This window comes from Amphibalanus amphitrite, unplaced genomic scaffold, assembly GCF_019059575.1.
Source record: "Amphibalanus amphitrite isolate SeventyFive unplaced genomic scaffold, NRLGWU_Aamphi_draft 001652F_arrow, whole genome shotgun sequence".
Taxonomy (NCBI): domain Eukaryota; kingdom Metazoa; phylum Arthropoda; class Thecostraca; order Balanomorpha; family Balanidae; genus Amphibalanus; species Amphibalanus amphitrite.
The window spans coordinates 28,694-45,012 of record NW_024883145.1 but is presented as its reverse complement, the minus strand read 5'-3'; the positions used below and the strand labels follow the sequence as shown (position 1 = coordinate 45,012).

General features: G+C 45.7%; 2 protein-coding genes across 13 annotated transcripts in view; one reads left to right on the top strand and one right to left on the bottom strand.

Annotated features, from left to right (window-relative positions):
- Positions 1 to 11,752, bottom strand: part of LOC122374399 (bifunctional methylenetetrahydrofolate dehydrogenase/cyclohydrolase, mitochondrial-like) — a 29,799-nt gene extending 18,047 nt beyond the window's left edge. Inside the window, exons 1-7 of one of the 5 annotated variants that reach the window (XM_043353120.1) lie at positions 11,725 to 11,752; positions 3,479 to 3,567; positions 3,003 to 3,085; positions 1,970 to 2,068; positions 1,513 to 1,622; positions 1,096 to 1,190; positions 245 to 315 (exon numbers count right to left, since the gene is read on the bottom strand). In XM_043353120.1, the coding sequence (XP_043209055.1) occupies positions 245 to 315; positions 1,096 to 1,190; positions 1,513 to 1,622; positions 1,970 to 2,068; positions 3,003 to 3,085; positions 3,479 to 3,567 (547 nt within the window). In that variant the 5' untranslated portion in view covers positions 11,725 to 11,752. Of the gene's footprint in view, positions 1 to 244; positions 316 to 1,095; positions 1,191 to 1,512; positions 1,623 to 1,969; positions 2,069 to 3,002; positions 3,086 to 3,478; positions 3,568 to 4,384; positions 4,541 to 11,724 lie in introns of those variants that run through there. The other 4 variants (XM_043353123.1, XM_043353121.1, XM_043353122.1 and 1 more) reach the window with 4 other exon arrangements.
- LOC122374400 (phosphatidylinositol-glycan biosynthesis class X protein-like) lies at positions 4,819 to 15,870 on the top strand. 8 transcript variants are annotated; one of them, XM_043353128.1, is made up of 3 exons: positions 9,201 to 9,251; positions 10,487 to 10,638; positions 13,929 to 15,870. In XM_043353128.1, exons 2-3 carry the CDS (start codon positions 10,491 to 10,493, stop codon positions 14,714 to 14,716), a joined length of 936 nt encoding a protein of 311 aa, XP_043209063.1. In that variant the 5' UTR covers positions 9,201 to 9,251; positions 10,487 to 10,490; the 3' UTR covers positions 14,717 to 15,870. The 8 variants fall into 8 exon arrangements, with proteins under 8 accessions (XP_043209064.1, XP_043209067.1, XP_043209061.1 ...); XM_043353127.1 differs by having other exon boundaries at positions 9,248 to 9,319; XM_043353125.1 differs by lacking the exon at positions 9,201 to 9,251 and having other exon boundaries at positions 10,099 to 10,638; positions 13,929 to 14,736; positions 14,801 to 15,870.
- Positions 15,871 to 16,319: the final 449 nt, after the last annotated feature.

Genomic DNA, 16,319 nt, shown 5'->3' with positions numbered 1-16,319 from the left:
AGGGAATAAAAAGACCGGTACATAACTAACCCATGCGTGCTTTCCCCATCCAAAGGCTCCCATTTCAGGACACATCGGTATTAAATATCATGCAAAGTCCCACAGAACGCATCGACACCCGTCATGCACTTATTGCACACATTAGTGAACAAAAGACGTAGCTTTCTAAAGTCAGACCCGGAGGATCTTCGAAAAACCTGCCTGCCCTCCGGAGCAGTGGCGCGATCTGTTGATCTGATCTCACCTGATCTGATGATGAGCTGTTGAACCCCGAGCGGTGTACAGGGCATCAGGCAATCCATGTCCTGTACGAACCTGTCACGCGCGCAGCCCGGTCACAGGGGCACGGAGGATAGCCGGCGCGGAATCCAGGCTACTGTGCGTTCCAGAAACCCATGAGACACTGCTTTCGTCGATAATTTCACCCTTAGTGCAATAAGCTTGAACTTTTGTCACATATTTCAACTCAAGCACCGGTTTTCGTCAAACGCCTCTTTAAAAAAAAAAACTGCAATAGACCGTATTGAGGTGGTTGGGCTAAAATGTGTTGTGTGGAAATTTATAGACAATTGGACACGCATCAAATCACGTAAGTATCGCCGAAAACGGGGTCTCATGTGGTCTGGAACGCATGGTATGTTTCGGGCTCCCGTTAACAGTTCTGGGCCGCCAGAACCTCTTCAGGCCACAGGCATAGGTCGCACCCACTATGGGGTGCACTAGAGCGATCCCGGTTAGGGCTTTAACATGCAATGAGACGTCTACCGAACGACGTCTAGGTACTGGCAGTATGGCGGCGAATCTTGTTAATGTTCTTTCATGTGGAATTCACCCCTCATAACGGGATAAAAAAGCCGTCCGGTGAGTTAAATTCGCACTTATATGATGAAAAATAGTTTGATTTTAGCTCCGTTTTGAATGCATCAGTCGGTAGCATAGCAGGTCCCACTCCTTACAATAACATATTTCAGCAAACATCACCCCCAAGTCAGTTACTTTCACAGTAGTCCGGCAAGCCCCCACACATGCTATTGGTGCAATCCCAGCCAGTCGTAACGAGCGAGCGCCCCCTACCGGCCTCCCCAAGCAGCTCACCTGCCGACATTGACGACATGAAAGCCGTCCACGTCTTTGCTCGGATGAATGGCGTTACAGATGACACGCTCGTTCATGTGTTCCGGCACCGGCAGCTGGAAGATAGAGAATACGGCATGTTGTAAGTTAGGCTGGATTGGAGACGGACTGATCGATATTGTGCTCTGGCTAAAACCGCCGGAAAGGGGAAAATAGGGTCAGGCTCATGTGTTATCTTCCCTGCACAGAACAATATGACGTCAGACACCCAAGCCCATAAATTATGGCACTTCACTAGCTATCGATACAATGGACCAATACAGCTCCAACATTCCACATCAACCTTTCAATCGACACACCAAAGACCTTAATTCGACAAAATGACGTCACACTATTGACCTTTCCATCAAACTCCCTCAGATTAGCGTTATTTCGTACCTGTACGAGAATCCCGTCGACGCCGGGGTTCTCATTCAGTGCGCTGATCGTATCCAGAAGTTCCGTCTCAGACGTAGCCGAGGGCTTCACAATGGCCTCGCTGTTGATCCCTAGAGTATGCAATAGATACAAAGGTTGTTACTAGAGGTGCAATTGTCATTGTCGTACATGGATAATTAGATATGAAATACAAGGGCATTGACATTAGACAACCCCGTGCTAAGTTCGCGGGACTCTATCTGGGAGTACACTCTGAAAAATCCTGCATACCACCGGTCAAAATTGCATTATCAATGAAGATAAGAAAGAGCTAGCGCTACAACACTGAAATAGAGCTTTTTGTCATTCATTCGGCCTGTTTATCTAATCCATCCGGTATCCACTCTTGACTTTACTGAGTGGCACGTTCAGCAGCCCACCGGTCCCACCCCGCAGCTAATTCGTCGCCTCTACTCACCCACTCGTTTACAGGCGTTGATCTTGTTCCTGACGTAGACAGCCGAGGCGGGATCATCACCGACCAGAACCACGCTGAGATGTGGCTGACGCTGGCCACCTGGCGGTACATCAACCAAACATCATATCGGCGGACTGCTTTATTTGGGGTGGGTATTGGATTGTAGGCATAACCAATACTCTTACGTATAACTATGATGAAAGACTCCTGTGTGACTTGGTTCATAAAGCAAATGTCTACTTTCTCTATATCGGTGAAATAAAAAGCGGAAAACAGCATCGGTTTTTCAGCGTATTATCTTATATTGAGGTACTTAAAATCAGGGCTGCGGAGTCGATGGATTTTAGGGTGACTCCGACTCCGACTCCGACTCCGACTCCGACTCCAACTCCGACTCCGGACGGCTCAATAAAAATCCGTATCTTGCCTGAAACGACCCTTTGTGCGTTCCAAGGCTTTGCATTGCAAATAAAGTAGGTACCTCATGTGGTCTGGTATGCATTGAAAATAGCATGCAGAATTAAAACGCAGGTTCTGGGGAGTTCACCGTCTTCTCCTTCTTTCGCTGAAAACATTCGTCCAAAACACCCAAATGGCCTTTTTCGACAAAATCCAATTTCGAGCGTAGTATTGTCAATAAAACAGATGCAGGGCATGACGTTGAGCCATGCAGCGTTAACTCCGACTCCGACACCGGGCAGAACTGCCGACCCCGACCGACTCCAACTCCGGCTCCGCAGCCCTGCTTAAAACCTAGCAAGACAGGGTCACACTAGACACTGGACGTCATGCCGTGGCCGAGGCGTATCTTTTGTCCGTCCGTAACTCGGTGGCAGCGAGTTCGCGGCCGGGAAGCTACCGTTATCCAGCGTTTCTATATTCAGCCAACTGGCAACTGGCGAGAGAGGGCCACACTAGACCCGGGAGGTCGCTATTTACCCATTAGCATAATTTGTTCTGGATTTCTTGCCTATTTCTTGACCATAGTAAAGATAGCAGTAAGCAGGGGTAAAGATCGCACAGACAAACTCACCACTCGTGAGCTGATCTATTTCAGCTTTGATCTCCATCTTAATGTCTTCTGCAATTTTCTTGCCATCAATTATAGAAGCCACACTGGAAAAGATGATGCCAATGATAGCTATTTATTTTAGATATCAAATATTAGCAACCAGGTAGCAGGCAACCAGGTGAAACTGTGAGTTACCTTGTCACAAATATGCAAAACATTTGTATAACACATGGGGCAATTAAAATTAGTCTTGCATAAACAATAGAAAACGTTCACTCTGACACCAGCTAAATAACAGTAGCTTCATATGAATATCAGATTCCAATTAATCTACAAAAACTTAACAGCTCATCAGTGTGTTGGGTATAAAAAATGGTAAAAATCTTTTGTATTCCATTTTTAAAGTTATCATGGGTATAAAAAACATCTGTCACACACAAGCAATAAGTATGACTGGCAAGGAGCTTGCTTTATTCATCAGTTAGTTACCAACATACCCTCTGCTGGGTGTATGATCCAAACGACATAATGTTGAAGCCCTCAGTGACTTTAAGACACTTCTCATCATTAGCTTGCAGAGGGACATCTGTAACAGAACATTGCAGTCAGCCTTCATGAATCACACTGATGGAAATGGGGCTAGCCAGGGTGGAAATGACCTTTCATTGCAGTTTTGTCCTATCAAAAGCACAGAATTTATAAATTTAGTAGCAAAAACTCTAGGTTTCATTGAGGTGGTAGGCTGCCGGCTGGTGCGGGCTGGTGTCCATTAGTCACCCTCGCAGGGTCTTGTGGACCCTGCTGCAGCCAAGCCTTGCAGCCTGGAGTGGGGTAAAAAATATCACCAACAAAGTCAAAGTCGCGAAAGAAAAAGTCGCGTTCTGCAGAAAACTCTGGCAACTTGAACTACAATGCTAGATGGAAAGTGACAAAAAATGTGTTAGCCTGCATGTGACCTATCGACCTAATTACCATGCTGGATGTCTCAGCACACGCATCAGCACTTGCACTCTGTAAACTCTGAATGACATGACGTGACATTGACATTGACATGGTTTATTTGACTTTTTGTTTTGAGGATTGCCTTAGCAACTTTGAATGACTAAGATGATCCCTGTTTCAGTTTGTGCTGTTGCACTTTGACAGTTGACTTCACCGCGACGAAAGGCTGTGTACAGTCTGTCTTAAAAGTACCGCGCAAAGTGACGGTGGATCCATCAAGCCTGACCGAGGAAGTGCCTGCTATAATTTGAAAGTCACCGAACCAATTGACCTGGGGAAGGGACGAGGATGTCCATTGCTTCGGGGTGACTCAAATTTAGCAGTCCTTCATCGGTCAGGCTTGATGGATCCACCGTCACTTTGCGCGGTACTTTTAAGACAGACTGTACAATAGGACCGACCGAAAGTAATAATCCACACGTGTTTATCACCTCACGCTTGCTGCCAGAAATTAAATGAATGACTGAATCGAAAGGGAATGAATGAATGAATGAATGGCATCAGCGGCATCAGCATATGATCCCCTGAGAATTCGCTTTGCTAATGCCGCTAATGCTAAATAAGTTTTGAGGAATAAATAAGAACCAATAATTTTTATGACGTCAACGTTTTTTGACAAATCAAATAAAAAGATGCGGCAGTTTTTGGTGTATGTGTGATCATTTTTATTTTTCGTGCGGCATGAAATACGAGAAAAATATTTTCAACATAAAAAGAAGATTTAAATTGATCATTGATCAAGAAAACGAGTCTTCTATTGATTTCGATCCTTTCACACAACTAGTTTTATGACGTCACCAAAGCTGCTGATTCGTAAAAATGTTCCTTCGTTCTATGCCTCTCTGTTTTGAGACGATGAGACGATATCGGAGCAGCAGCAGCTCTTCGTTTGGTAAGTACAAAATGCTGTCATTTGTCGACTGCTGTCAATTTAGCAGCAGTTTGATTATCCAACTACAGTTTGATATTCAGGGTGCGCCGATTTCGCCCAAACCTACCCCAGTGACCAAGTCTGTCACGCTGAGCACGAATCTGGTGTCAGAAATCCGCTATGCTCAACCGATCACCCAAATTTACCGTTTTTGAGTTCGTCCATCTACAGATTGACAAACTCCAGGGGCCCTCGATTTCGCTCAAAAATGGGTCTAGGGAACGAAGTCTGACACGCTGAGCACGAATCTGGTATCAGAAATCCGCTATTCTCAACCGATCACCCAAATTTACCGTTTTTGAGTTCGTCCATCTACAGATTGACAAACTCCAGGGGCCCTCGATTTCGCCCAAAAATGGGTCTAGTGGACCAAGTCTGACACGCTGAGCACGAATCTGGTGTCAGAAATCCGCTATTCTCAACCGATCACCCAAATTTACCGTTTTTGAGTTCGTCCATCTACAGATTGACAAACTCCAGGGGCCATCGATTTTGCCGAAAAATGGGTCTACGGGACCAAGTATGACTCGCTGAGCACGAATCTGGTGTCAGAAATCCGCTATTCTCAACCGATCACCCAAATTTACCGTTTTTGAGTTCTTCCATCTACAGATTGACAAATTCCAGGGGCCCTCGAATTCACCCTCAAATGGATCTAGGGGATGAAGTCTGACACGCTGAGCACGAATCTGGTGTCAGAAATCCGATATTCTCAACAGATCACCCAAATTTACCGTTTTTGAGTTCGTCCATCTACAGATTGACAAACTCCAGGGGCCCTCGATTTCGCCCAAAAATGGGTCTAGGGGACCAAGTCTGACACGCTGAGCACGAATCTGGTGTCGAAAATCCGCTATTCTCAACCGATCACCCAAATTTACCGTTTTTGAGTTCGTCCATCTACAGATTGACAAACTCCAGGGGCCCTCGATTTCGCCCAAAAATGGGTCTCAGGGACCAAGTCTGACACGCTGAGCACGAATCTGGTGTCAGAAATCCGCTATTCTCAACCGATCACCCAAATTTACCGTTTTTGAGTTCGTCCGTCTACAGATTGACAAACTCCAGGGGCCCTTTATTTCGCCCAAAAATGGGTCTAGGGGACCAAGTCTTACACGCTGAGCACGAATCTGGTGTCAGAAATCCACTATTCTCAACCGATCACCCAAATTTTCCGTTTTTGAGTTCGTCCATCTACAGATTGACAAACTCCAGGGGCCCTCGAATTCGCCCTCAAATGGATCTAGGGGATGAAGTCTGACACGCTGAGCACGAATCTGGTGTCAGAAATCCGCTATTCTCAACCGATCACCCAAATTTACCGTTTTTGAGTTCGTCCATCTACAGATTAACAAACTCCAGGGGCCATCGATTTTGCCGAAAAATGGGTCTATGGGACCAAGTCTGACACGCTGAGCACGATTCTGGTGTCAGAAATCCGCTATTCTCAACAGATCACCCAAATTTACTGTTTTTGAGTTCGTCCATCTACAGATTGACAAACTCCAGGGGCCCTCGATTTCGCCCAAAATGGGTTTAGGGGACCAAGTCTGACACGCTGAGCACGAATCTGGTGTCAGAAATCCGCTATTCTCAACCGATCACCCAAATTTACCGTTTTGAGTTCGTCCATCTACAGATTGACAAACCCCAGGGGCCCTCGAATTCGCCCTCAAATGGATCTAGGGGATGGAGTCTGACACGCTGAGCACGAATCTGGTGTCAGAAATCCGCTATTCTCAACCGATCACCCAAATTTACCGTTTTTGAGTTCGTCCGTCTACAGATTGACAAACTCCAGGGGCCCTTTATTTCGCCCAAAAATGGGTCTAGGGGACCAAGTCTTACACGCTGAGCACGAATCTGGTGTCAGAAATCCACTATTCTCAACCGATCACCCAAATTTTCCGTTTTTGAGTTCGTCCATCTACAGATTGACAAACTCCAGGGGCCCTCGAATTCGCCCTCAAATGGATCTAGGGGATGAAGTCTGACACGCTGAGCACGAATCTGGTGTCAGAAATCCGCTATTCTCAACTGATCACCCAAATTTACCGTTTTTGAGTTCGTCCATCTACAGATTAACAAACTCCAGGGGCCATCGATTTTGCCGAAAAATGGGTCTATGGGACCAAGTCTGACACGCTGAGCACGATTCTGGTGTCAGAAATCCGCTATTCTCAACAGATCACCCAAATTTACTGTTTTTGAGTTCGTCCATCTACAGATTGACAAACTCCAGGGGCCCTCGATTTCGCCCAAAATGGGTTTAGGGGACCAAGTCTGACACGCTGAGCACGAATCTGGTGTCAGAAATCCGCTATTCTCAACCGATCACCCAAATTTACCGTTTTTGAGTTCGTCCATCTACAAAAGTCCGACTATAACAACAGCGTGTCAGACGTGGTCCCCTAGACCCATTTTTGGGCGAAATCGAGGGCCCCTAGAGTTTACCCAGTAAACATGCCGACGTCGGCCCGACGTCGGCCGACGTCGGGGTGACGTCGGCATCTCGGCATCGGCCGGTCCAACCTCGGCACGACGTCGGCTGGATGTCGGATATGCCTGCATGTACCGACGTCCAGCCGAGGTCCAGCCGACGTCGGGCCGACGTCGGACCGAGATCAATTGCTGAGGTCCAGCCGACGTCGGGCCGACGTCGGGGCGACGTCGGACCGACATCGGCCGCTGTTTTGACCGTTAAAATAATATAAAATACATGTTTCATGTTTCATAAAGAGCTTCTGTATTCAAAATATCCTCAGGAAACTCAAATCTTCCTCCACGCCGCAACCCCCTGATCCGGACTGGACGGGAAACTTTATCCCATTTGGGATTGCCCGTAAGCCGAGCTCGCCCGTAGCAGGGTGCGGTGAGTGTTGGGGGCTGCTCGGCCTATCCTTTGGTCAGGCGCAGCCCCGGCAACTCACCAGGGCCGGGCCCAGTTCATATAGAAAGGCCAGTCGGCAAGTGTCACTTTGCCAAAGTGCCACTTATCAAAGGGACACTTTGGGAAACGTTGGTGCAGGTGTGTAAGAGTGGCTACACACCTGTACCCATTTTGGGCGAAATCGAGGGCCCCTGGAGTTTGTCAATCTGTAGATGGACGAACTCAAAAACGGTAAATTTGGGTGATCTGTTGAGAATAGCGGATTTCTGACACCAGATTCGTGCTCAGCGTGTCAGGCTTGGTCCCGTAGACCCATTTTCGGCAAAATCGATGGCCCCTTCAATCTGTAAATGGACGAACTCAAAAACGGTAAATTTGGGTGATCGGTTGAGAATAGTGGATTTCTGACACCAGATTCGTGCTCAGCGTGTCAGATTTGGTCCCCTAGACCCATTTTTGGGCGAAATCGAGGGCCCCTGGAGTTTGTCAATCTGTAGATGGACGAACTAAAAAACGGTAAATTTGGGTGATCGGTTGAGAATAACGGATTCCTGACACCAGATTCGTGCTCAGCGTGTCAGACTTGGCCCCCTACACTCATTTTTGGGCGAAATCGAGGGCCCCTGGAGTTTGTCAATCTGTAGATGGACGAACTTAAAAACGGTAAATTTGGGTGATCTGTTGAGAATATCGGATTTCTGACACCAGATTCGTGCTCAGCGTGTCAGATTTGGTCCCCTAGACCCATTTTTGGGCGAAATAAAGGGCCCCTGGAGTTTGTCAATCTGTAGATGGACGAACTCAAAAACGGTAAATTTGGGTGATCTGTTGAGAATAGCGGATTTCTGACACCAGATTCGTGCTCAGTGAGTCATACTTGGTCCCGTAGACCCATTTTTCGGCAAAATCGATGGCCCCTGGAGTTTGTCAATCTGTAGATGGACGAACTCAAAAACGGTAAATTTGGGTGATCGGTTGAGAATAGCGGATTTCTGACACCAGATTCGTGCTCAGCGTGTCAGACTCCATCCCCTAGATCCATTTGAGGGCGAATTCGAGGGCCCCTGGGGTTTGTCAATCTGTAGATGGACGAACTCAAAACGGAAAATTTGGGTGATCGGTTGAGAATAGTGGATTTCTGACACCAGATTCGTGCTCAGCGTGTCAGACTTGGTCCCCTAGACCCATTTTTAGGCGAAATCGAGGGCCCCTGGAGTTTGTCAATCTGTAGATGGACGAACTCAAAAACGGTAAATTTGGGTGATCGGTTGAGAATAGCGGATTTCTGACACCAGATTCGTGCTCAGCGTGACAGACTTGGTCCCTGGGGTAGGTTTGGGCGAAATCGGCGCACCCTGAATATCAAACTGTAGTTGGATAATCAAACTGCTGCTAAATTGACAGCAGTCAATTACATATATTGAGGCAATTGGCTGAACTTCTGATCGTATGAAATATTTACCTAAAGCTAACTTATAAATTGTCAACGAAAACATAAGGAAGTCAGTTCAACAGGTTAACAGGGCCTCACCATCATCCCTCAAGACTTGGACTGAGACCTCAACATAATATTGATATACCTATACTAATACCGACCTATCTCAGCTAGCAGGTCAAGGTAGTCGTAAGGCAGGGGTCACACTTTTTGTTTTGCCTCTGTTCCGTCGCTTCCATCCTCAGGATACTGAGTCCTTCTCCTCCATGCTGCAACCCCTACTTAGGGCTGGAGTGGACAGGCACATTTATCTCATGTGGGCTGCTCCCTTGGAGCGGCACCGCTGCACCCAAGACCGAGGGAGCCCACTCCGAAGCTGGGTGCAGAGAGTGCTTGCGGGCTGTTCGGCCTGTCCATTCTGACAGGCTCAGCCCTGGCGACTCTCTAGGCCTTTAGGGTGTCTGCCCAGACCAATGTCTCCCCCTATGAGTAACTCCCATCATCCTTCCAGCTCTGAATTGGTCTTGTCAGACCAAAAGGGCTTAACCCTCTAGTGCCCCCGGTATCATATCTGTAAGTCAATTTGCAGAAAATTCGCCTGCTAATCATAGAGGTGAAAATTGTTGAAAACCCTGCTGTATCAGAAGTGGTACGTCTTGGCAACCACCTGGTGGCAAAATTTTAAAGTAATGATTTCTCAGTTTCCCACCAGGTGATTTTGAAGAGGGTCAGTTTGTCCTTTGCCGAAAATCAATTTGAGATGCAAGTGTAAATTTAAGCATTTAGAAAATAAAAAAATAGTTATTTGGAAAGAAACTTGGCATACTGTGAGACAAATGTTCAACATATATCATAGTATGTTGCAAAACATCGCAACTTTTTCAGGGTCAAAGATATGGACCCCCTATTTTTGGGGATACTAGATATGATACAGTGGGCATAGCACTCCAATATTTTCTATGAAATTTTCGCCGCTGCAACATACGGTGTGCCAATACCATAGTTTTCTCAGGTGATAAGCATTGCAATGGCCTGTGATTCATTGCAAACGACGATGATACAAGATGCATAAATTTGTGAAGTTCGCACCTCTTGCGCCAGATAACTCTATTTCGCTCCAGACTTAAAATGTCATAACGATATTGGTACGCTTATGCCGCCTCTCATCCTTGTCAATCTTCCAACATCTAGCTTTCTATGAGTGGCCTTGCATGCCTCATACATCTCGACTTTTCTAACGCTCATAGGAATATGGTTTTGCAACTGTTTGACGATGACAAGACAGACTCCGGACCGAAGGGCGTGGTTCCTTTGATTTCCTATCTAAGAAGTAGGCAACCATGCACTTCTGCCAAGTTCCAGCAGGTGCCTGACACCTGGCAAGCATTTTCACTGCCAGGTATGTCATTTGTTGTCATATATTGACATATACCGCCAACTGTGGTAGCTGAGTGCCACTGAACAAAAAGGATTTATAGGTACTAAATTAACATGGATACTACTTTTGTACTGACCATAGAATAAAAGTTGCGACATTGCGTAATGCGTATGCTCACCTCCATATGAGGTCAATGAATATTGTACAAGTTCCTGCCGATCGGTGCACAGTTACCTGTACCTGTGTTGTCTGACACGTACAACGGTTATTGCACTGGTCAGTGCGCGGCTGTTATACTGACGCCGATGACATCAGGACCGCACGACCAGTCAAAGTACTAACTGACGATTCACAGGTTGAGAGTTTCAGTCACCCGAGATTGTCCGGCTATCATGAAGATAAACCAACATCGTCTTTGGCATTGATCCCGGTCCGTCGGCAGGCTGTCCAGCATTTTGCATCAGAACTGCTTCACTTCAACCAATTACCGCGAGCCAACTGTAATGTCATCATTTCTATATCAAGTATGCATAACGCATCTACGTTTGAGAAGCACGGCCCACATGTCTGAATTATGAAAAATTGCACAAGTGCAACGCACTGTATCGTGGAAATTGAAGGAATAGAAGGCACTCGTAAATAGATGCCTATGATTAGCGTTGTTCCCTAAGCACCGACTGAAAGGACATTTTGATACAAGAAGGATGCCAATGAAATATTAAGAAAATGTTCTGATAAAAAGTGCGAAGTAAAGGATGTCTTGTTGGCATTTTACACATTTTAACTGCCACTTTTATCACTGAAATTTTTAATGATATATATTTTCTCATCTATGTCTTCACTTCCTTCTGTGTGGTCTGATACCACTAAAAATTACCAAGTGGAATGCCCAATGTAATTGTATCATATTTGATACAAAATTTATTTCCGAAATTTGAACTGCGAAAAAATATTTGACTCCAGATTTCGAACAAGGGACCCAAAATGAATCATATGTTACAAGGTGCTAATTTTAGGAACCGTGGAACTATGTGTGGGCATTAGAGGGTTAACCCAGCAAAACAAAACAAAAAATGTATGTTTTGCAACCAAAGAGAGGTGCTTTACCCAGAGATGTTTTCTAATCAAGGCTGGTTGGCTCCTGCCATTCTTGATTATCTACACCTTTTTAGGCTCAAGTTCGAATAAGCCAAGTTCAAATTCGAATAAATCAACTTCATATTGGAAGATGTCAAATACAAAATCGAATACCTCAAGCTCAAATTGAGATATGCCAACTTCAAATTGGAAGAAGTCAAACGCAATTTCAACTTACTCAAGATCAAATTCGAATACGTCAAATTCAAATTAGAATAAGACAAATGCAATTTCATCGCAGCTACCTGCCGTAAATAAATATAATTCTTATGATGCTATTATCATTATCATTATCGCTATCGTTATCATTATCATTATTATTATTATTAGGTATTATTATTATTATTATTATTATTATTATTATTATTATCATTATTATTATTATCATTATTATATTATGCTATTATTATTATGATTTGCTAATCCTAATCGCCATCTACCTTCGATCGACTTTGGCTGTCGACTCCCATCTCGCCCAGTCTCGTTTCGATAAAAGACTGTGCGTCATGAACTACATACATATCTCAGTTCGCAGCTCGCAGCTCTGCCAGGGTGACGCGGTCTATGCTCGACACGAAACGGAAATCTGCCATTTGAAAACTTGTGCCCATAGTATGCAAAAATGTCCCGCCATCATGAACTCATATTTACACAAAGCTGTCAGCCAGTGGCGATATCAGACTGGGCAGTGGCGGGGAGAGCGAGCCGTGTAGCGGCCAACTGGTTCACGTGTAGCGGAACTGTCTGACAGCTCAAGATCGCTGACATCCGTGACGGTGTCCGAGCCGTCCATTGCTTCGAGTCAATTGTCATTACATGTATGCGTGCAATTACTTTTGCTCCAATTGTAAAGCCTATTTTTTCAATTTTAGACTGCATATGCTTTGCATTTACCCTGGGGCCTGGACCTATTTTACCGTATAAGTATGATACGTACATATTTCTCAACATTTTATTTTTCACGCGCTCGTAAAAAGAAAACAAACGCATTCGTCCATCATCAAAGTACTTGCATTGTGACTGAAAATGTCATGCATTCGGTGACGAAGAACTTATTTATAGTGATAAAGGATGACAAATAAACAAACACTACTAATACAAGACGAAATTGAAGTTGCCTTATTCTAATTTGAATTTGGTGTATTCGAATTTGATCTTGAGTAAAACGAAATTGCATTTGACTTCTTCCAATTTGATGTTGGCATTTCTCAATTTGAGCTTGAGGTATCCGATTTTGTATTTGACATCTTCCAATATGAAGTTGACTTATTCGAATTTGAACTTGGCTTATTCGAACTTGAGCCTAAAAAGGTGTAGAACCAAGACTAAAAATGAAAATTCCAAGAATGATATTCAGTCATAGATTTTTATCATTCTGATTCACATCGTGCATCTGCTGGCTGAAATTTTTGGCTCACCATGAGTATGGCTGCTGGGGTTATACCTATTATACTCATACTTGGAAATTGGAATTGGTCCACAATACACCAATCATAAACCTACATGCAACTGGATAGCTGCTCATGGGAACAGTCACCACATTGTCTGACCATTATGTACCAGGTTTTTTACCTCCCTTGTGAAATTGACTGCCTTGACGTCCACTGTTCAGCACACGTTGATTCATCCTCTGCCAGACTTCCACAGCAATGGTAAAGGTGCTCAGTTTTTCGTTCTAAGTCACTTATGTGGGTAGGACGGTAGGTACAGGTCTCGCGGGTTTTAGCGGTAGGTTTTGCACCTAGAAAATTTAGTGTACTTCAGGCTATATCTTCGTCGTCTTAAGCTTTTAAGTGTTAAGATGCGATCGACTTGTTGGGTAACAAGCCGGCCATGATCGTGTAAAATGGCTTCATCGTAGATCGATTAGTTTCTGAGATATAACCGGAAATGTAAAAGTGCAAAACCTACCGCTTAATCTCGCGAGACCTGTACATACCTGATTGCTGGTAAAGGTAGTGGGTGCATAAGGATTGTGCTCAGTGCTGTCAGTATACCTCTAATCCCCAGCCAACAAAAGTTCAACCCAATAAGGTATGAGGGAAAATAAGGACTACACTTCGTACTAACAGCAAGAAAATACGGTAAAGGTAAAGGTGTTGAGAAATATAGGTAAAGGTGATACCTATATTTCTCCAGAATCCGATTACAACACTCTGTCATCATGTTTCCAGTGAAGATGAGTCCTCTCTCGACTGCTCTATCGCTTCTTCTGTGGACGTGCTCAGCGGTAGCATCCTCCAGCAACTGCTGTTACACGTCCAGTGCCTGGCTGACCCGGCGCCTGGAGAAGGACGGCTTTCACCGGGACCTGGTGACCTCAGTCCAGCTGCCCTGGTCGCCTTCCCTCGCTGACTGCCGTCTACTGCTAGTGGAGCGTCTACCCGCTGGGGTGTACGCAGACCCCTACCAGCTGGCTCGTCTTCCCAGTGCTCAACACAAAGTGCTTGGTTTGGTGGATGTGGAAGCGATGGCGCATGATTCTACCTGGCTGGATGTGCTGTCGTGGGTGGAGGTAAACGTCACCGAAGGAGAGGTGTCGGGTCAGGTGACGGCAACGGTATCTTTACCAGTCCACGCGCGCTACCATCGCGCGGACGAAACGGAACGAATCGCTTCGGTCTACATCGAGTCGCCGCGTCTCTTCCTAGGATGTGATTGGGAGAATCAACCAGATACTCAACCTTCTATCGAGGCAGAATCACCCACCGTTGACAGTGATGACTGCAAGTGTGATGAGAAGGAACCGTTTCCATGTCGTATCGCCAGTGATGCTGTGTGCGAGTATCATGCGGTGCAGACGGATAATAGTCCCACAGTGGTGTTACCAGTGCCTCTGGGTGATTTACGTGATCTCGAGCTGGTGCTCGTGGGAACGGCTGTGGCCGTGACGGCAGGCACCGTTCTTCTGCTGTTGGTGATCAATAACAAAACGCTCGAGTCGCCGGCGCGACATCGATAAGGTCCGTGATTTTCAGAATGAGAAGAGAGAGAGAGAGAGAGAGAGAGAGAGAGAGAGAGAGAGAGAGAGAGAGAGAGAGAGAGAGAGAGAGAGAGAGAGAGAGAGAGAGAGAGGAGAAAGAAAGAAAGAGATGTGATGAGAAGAAAAAGAAAGAGTGGAACGAACTACAATCAGATGAATGGCAGTGATGGAGAAAGTGATTGGAACGTTAGCGAAATAAGTGATTGTGTCGAGCGCGGCACCCGATTCCCAGTCACGCTGATCTCTTCCAAGAACTGCTGCCTCGCACAAGAAAGCCCCCACTTTTCTGTTGTGAAAGTCGGCCTTTGATGAACGTCGCTGGGACCTGGCCGTGGGCCGGGGCCCGGGCGGCGTGGTTTTTGTTGTCTCATGGTCTCATTTTCGGTTACGCGTGAGCGCCCCAGCAGATGGCGGCATGTCAGTTCGATCCTGGGCAATTCGATGGACCATATCGCCAGGTAACTGTATTGGACAAGCTCTGCATTATATCTTTCACGCGCTCGCGCCTGGTGGCTTGCAGTGCTGTCTACACACAAAAACGTCCTGATAAATTGTCTCGATCCAAATGGAAACTGTTGTGGAACTCCTCGGATTGTGCGAGGATTTATCGGTTTGTGTTACATTTGTCATGGAAACGGTTTGTCAGGTCTCGTGCCAGCTGGCTTAATTGTCTAGTACAATGGTTCGCACTAGAGTGAGCTGATGTGTTTTCTGAGAAGTGCGCTAAATGGGCTAATTCTGTGCTTGCTTTTCCGTAATGGCACTATTATTAGGTGACTGTTACGTGTGTTTTGTATCACGTAAAGGCAAATGTCCTCACTTTTTCCGAGGTGCATCACCAAATGAAAGCATCGCGATCGTAGTGCTCCCAGTAAGCTGTCTTTATGATTGTAGTATCTAGTCGGTGTACTGTGTGATGTTAGCTGTGGAATGCTGGGTTTACGTTCTATATAGTTAGCGAAGTCAACATAAATGAATGGCTACTGTCGGATAATTATAACCGTGCATACCTATGTGCTATACGCTCACGGTTACCTATTTATAATAGGCTTTCACATGCCGCATTCAAGGCCCTATGCCGCATTCCTGTAAACGACGTATTCGTATTTCATAATACATACGTAGTTATTTCAGTGTGACTTAAGCGTTGGAGGGTAATATCGGCGATAGGAGAAGGCATTGGTTATCGATTACCAAGGGCCACCTGTCAGGGCCTCGGCTAACATGCTAACTACTGGGGCAAATGCCCCAGTAGAGTCGAGGAATGCCCCAGTAGTGGTCAGGCTTTGCCCAACCTCCACAAAATGAGGATATATCAATATTAACGTACATTCTTTCATTCGGGAGCGGTTGAAGACCTTTGTGGCAAGAAATCAGGGGCGGCGGAAGAGGGAGTGCACGGTGTGCAGCTGCACCCTGAATTTCCATCCAAAAACATAGGCGTGCATTGGCAAACATATCTTTTTGCACCCGATAATCCATCTTCGTTCAAAAGAGCGTCAAAAATAATGACGAAATTACTTCGGCCACTTTTTTGGTCAGGTCAATGGCCAGGTCATTGTGAAGGCCAAATTTCGCCAAT

Excerpts from the sequence above, each read along its gene's own strand:
- LOC122374400 (XM_043353126.1), top strand. The coding sequence starts at position 10,437 with ATGAGTGGCCTTGCATGCCTCATACATCTCGACTTTTCTAACGCTCAT. Across the intron at positions 10,639-13,928 it reads GCAAGCATTTTCACTGCCAG|TGAAGATGAGTCCTCTCTCG; the intron begins GTATGTCATTTG and ends TCATGTTTCCAG.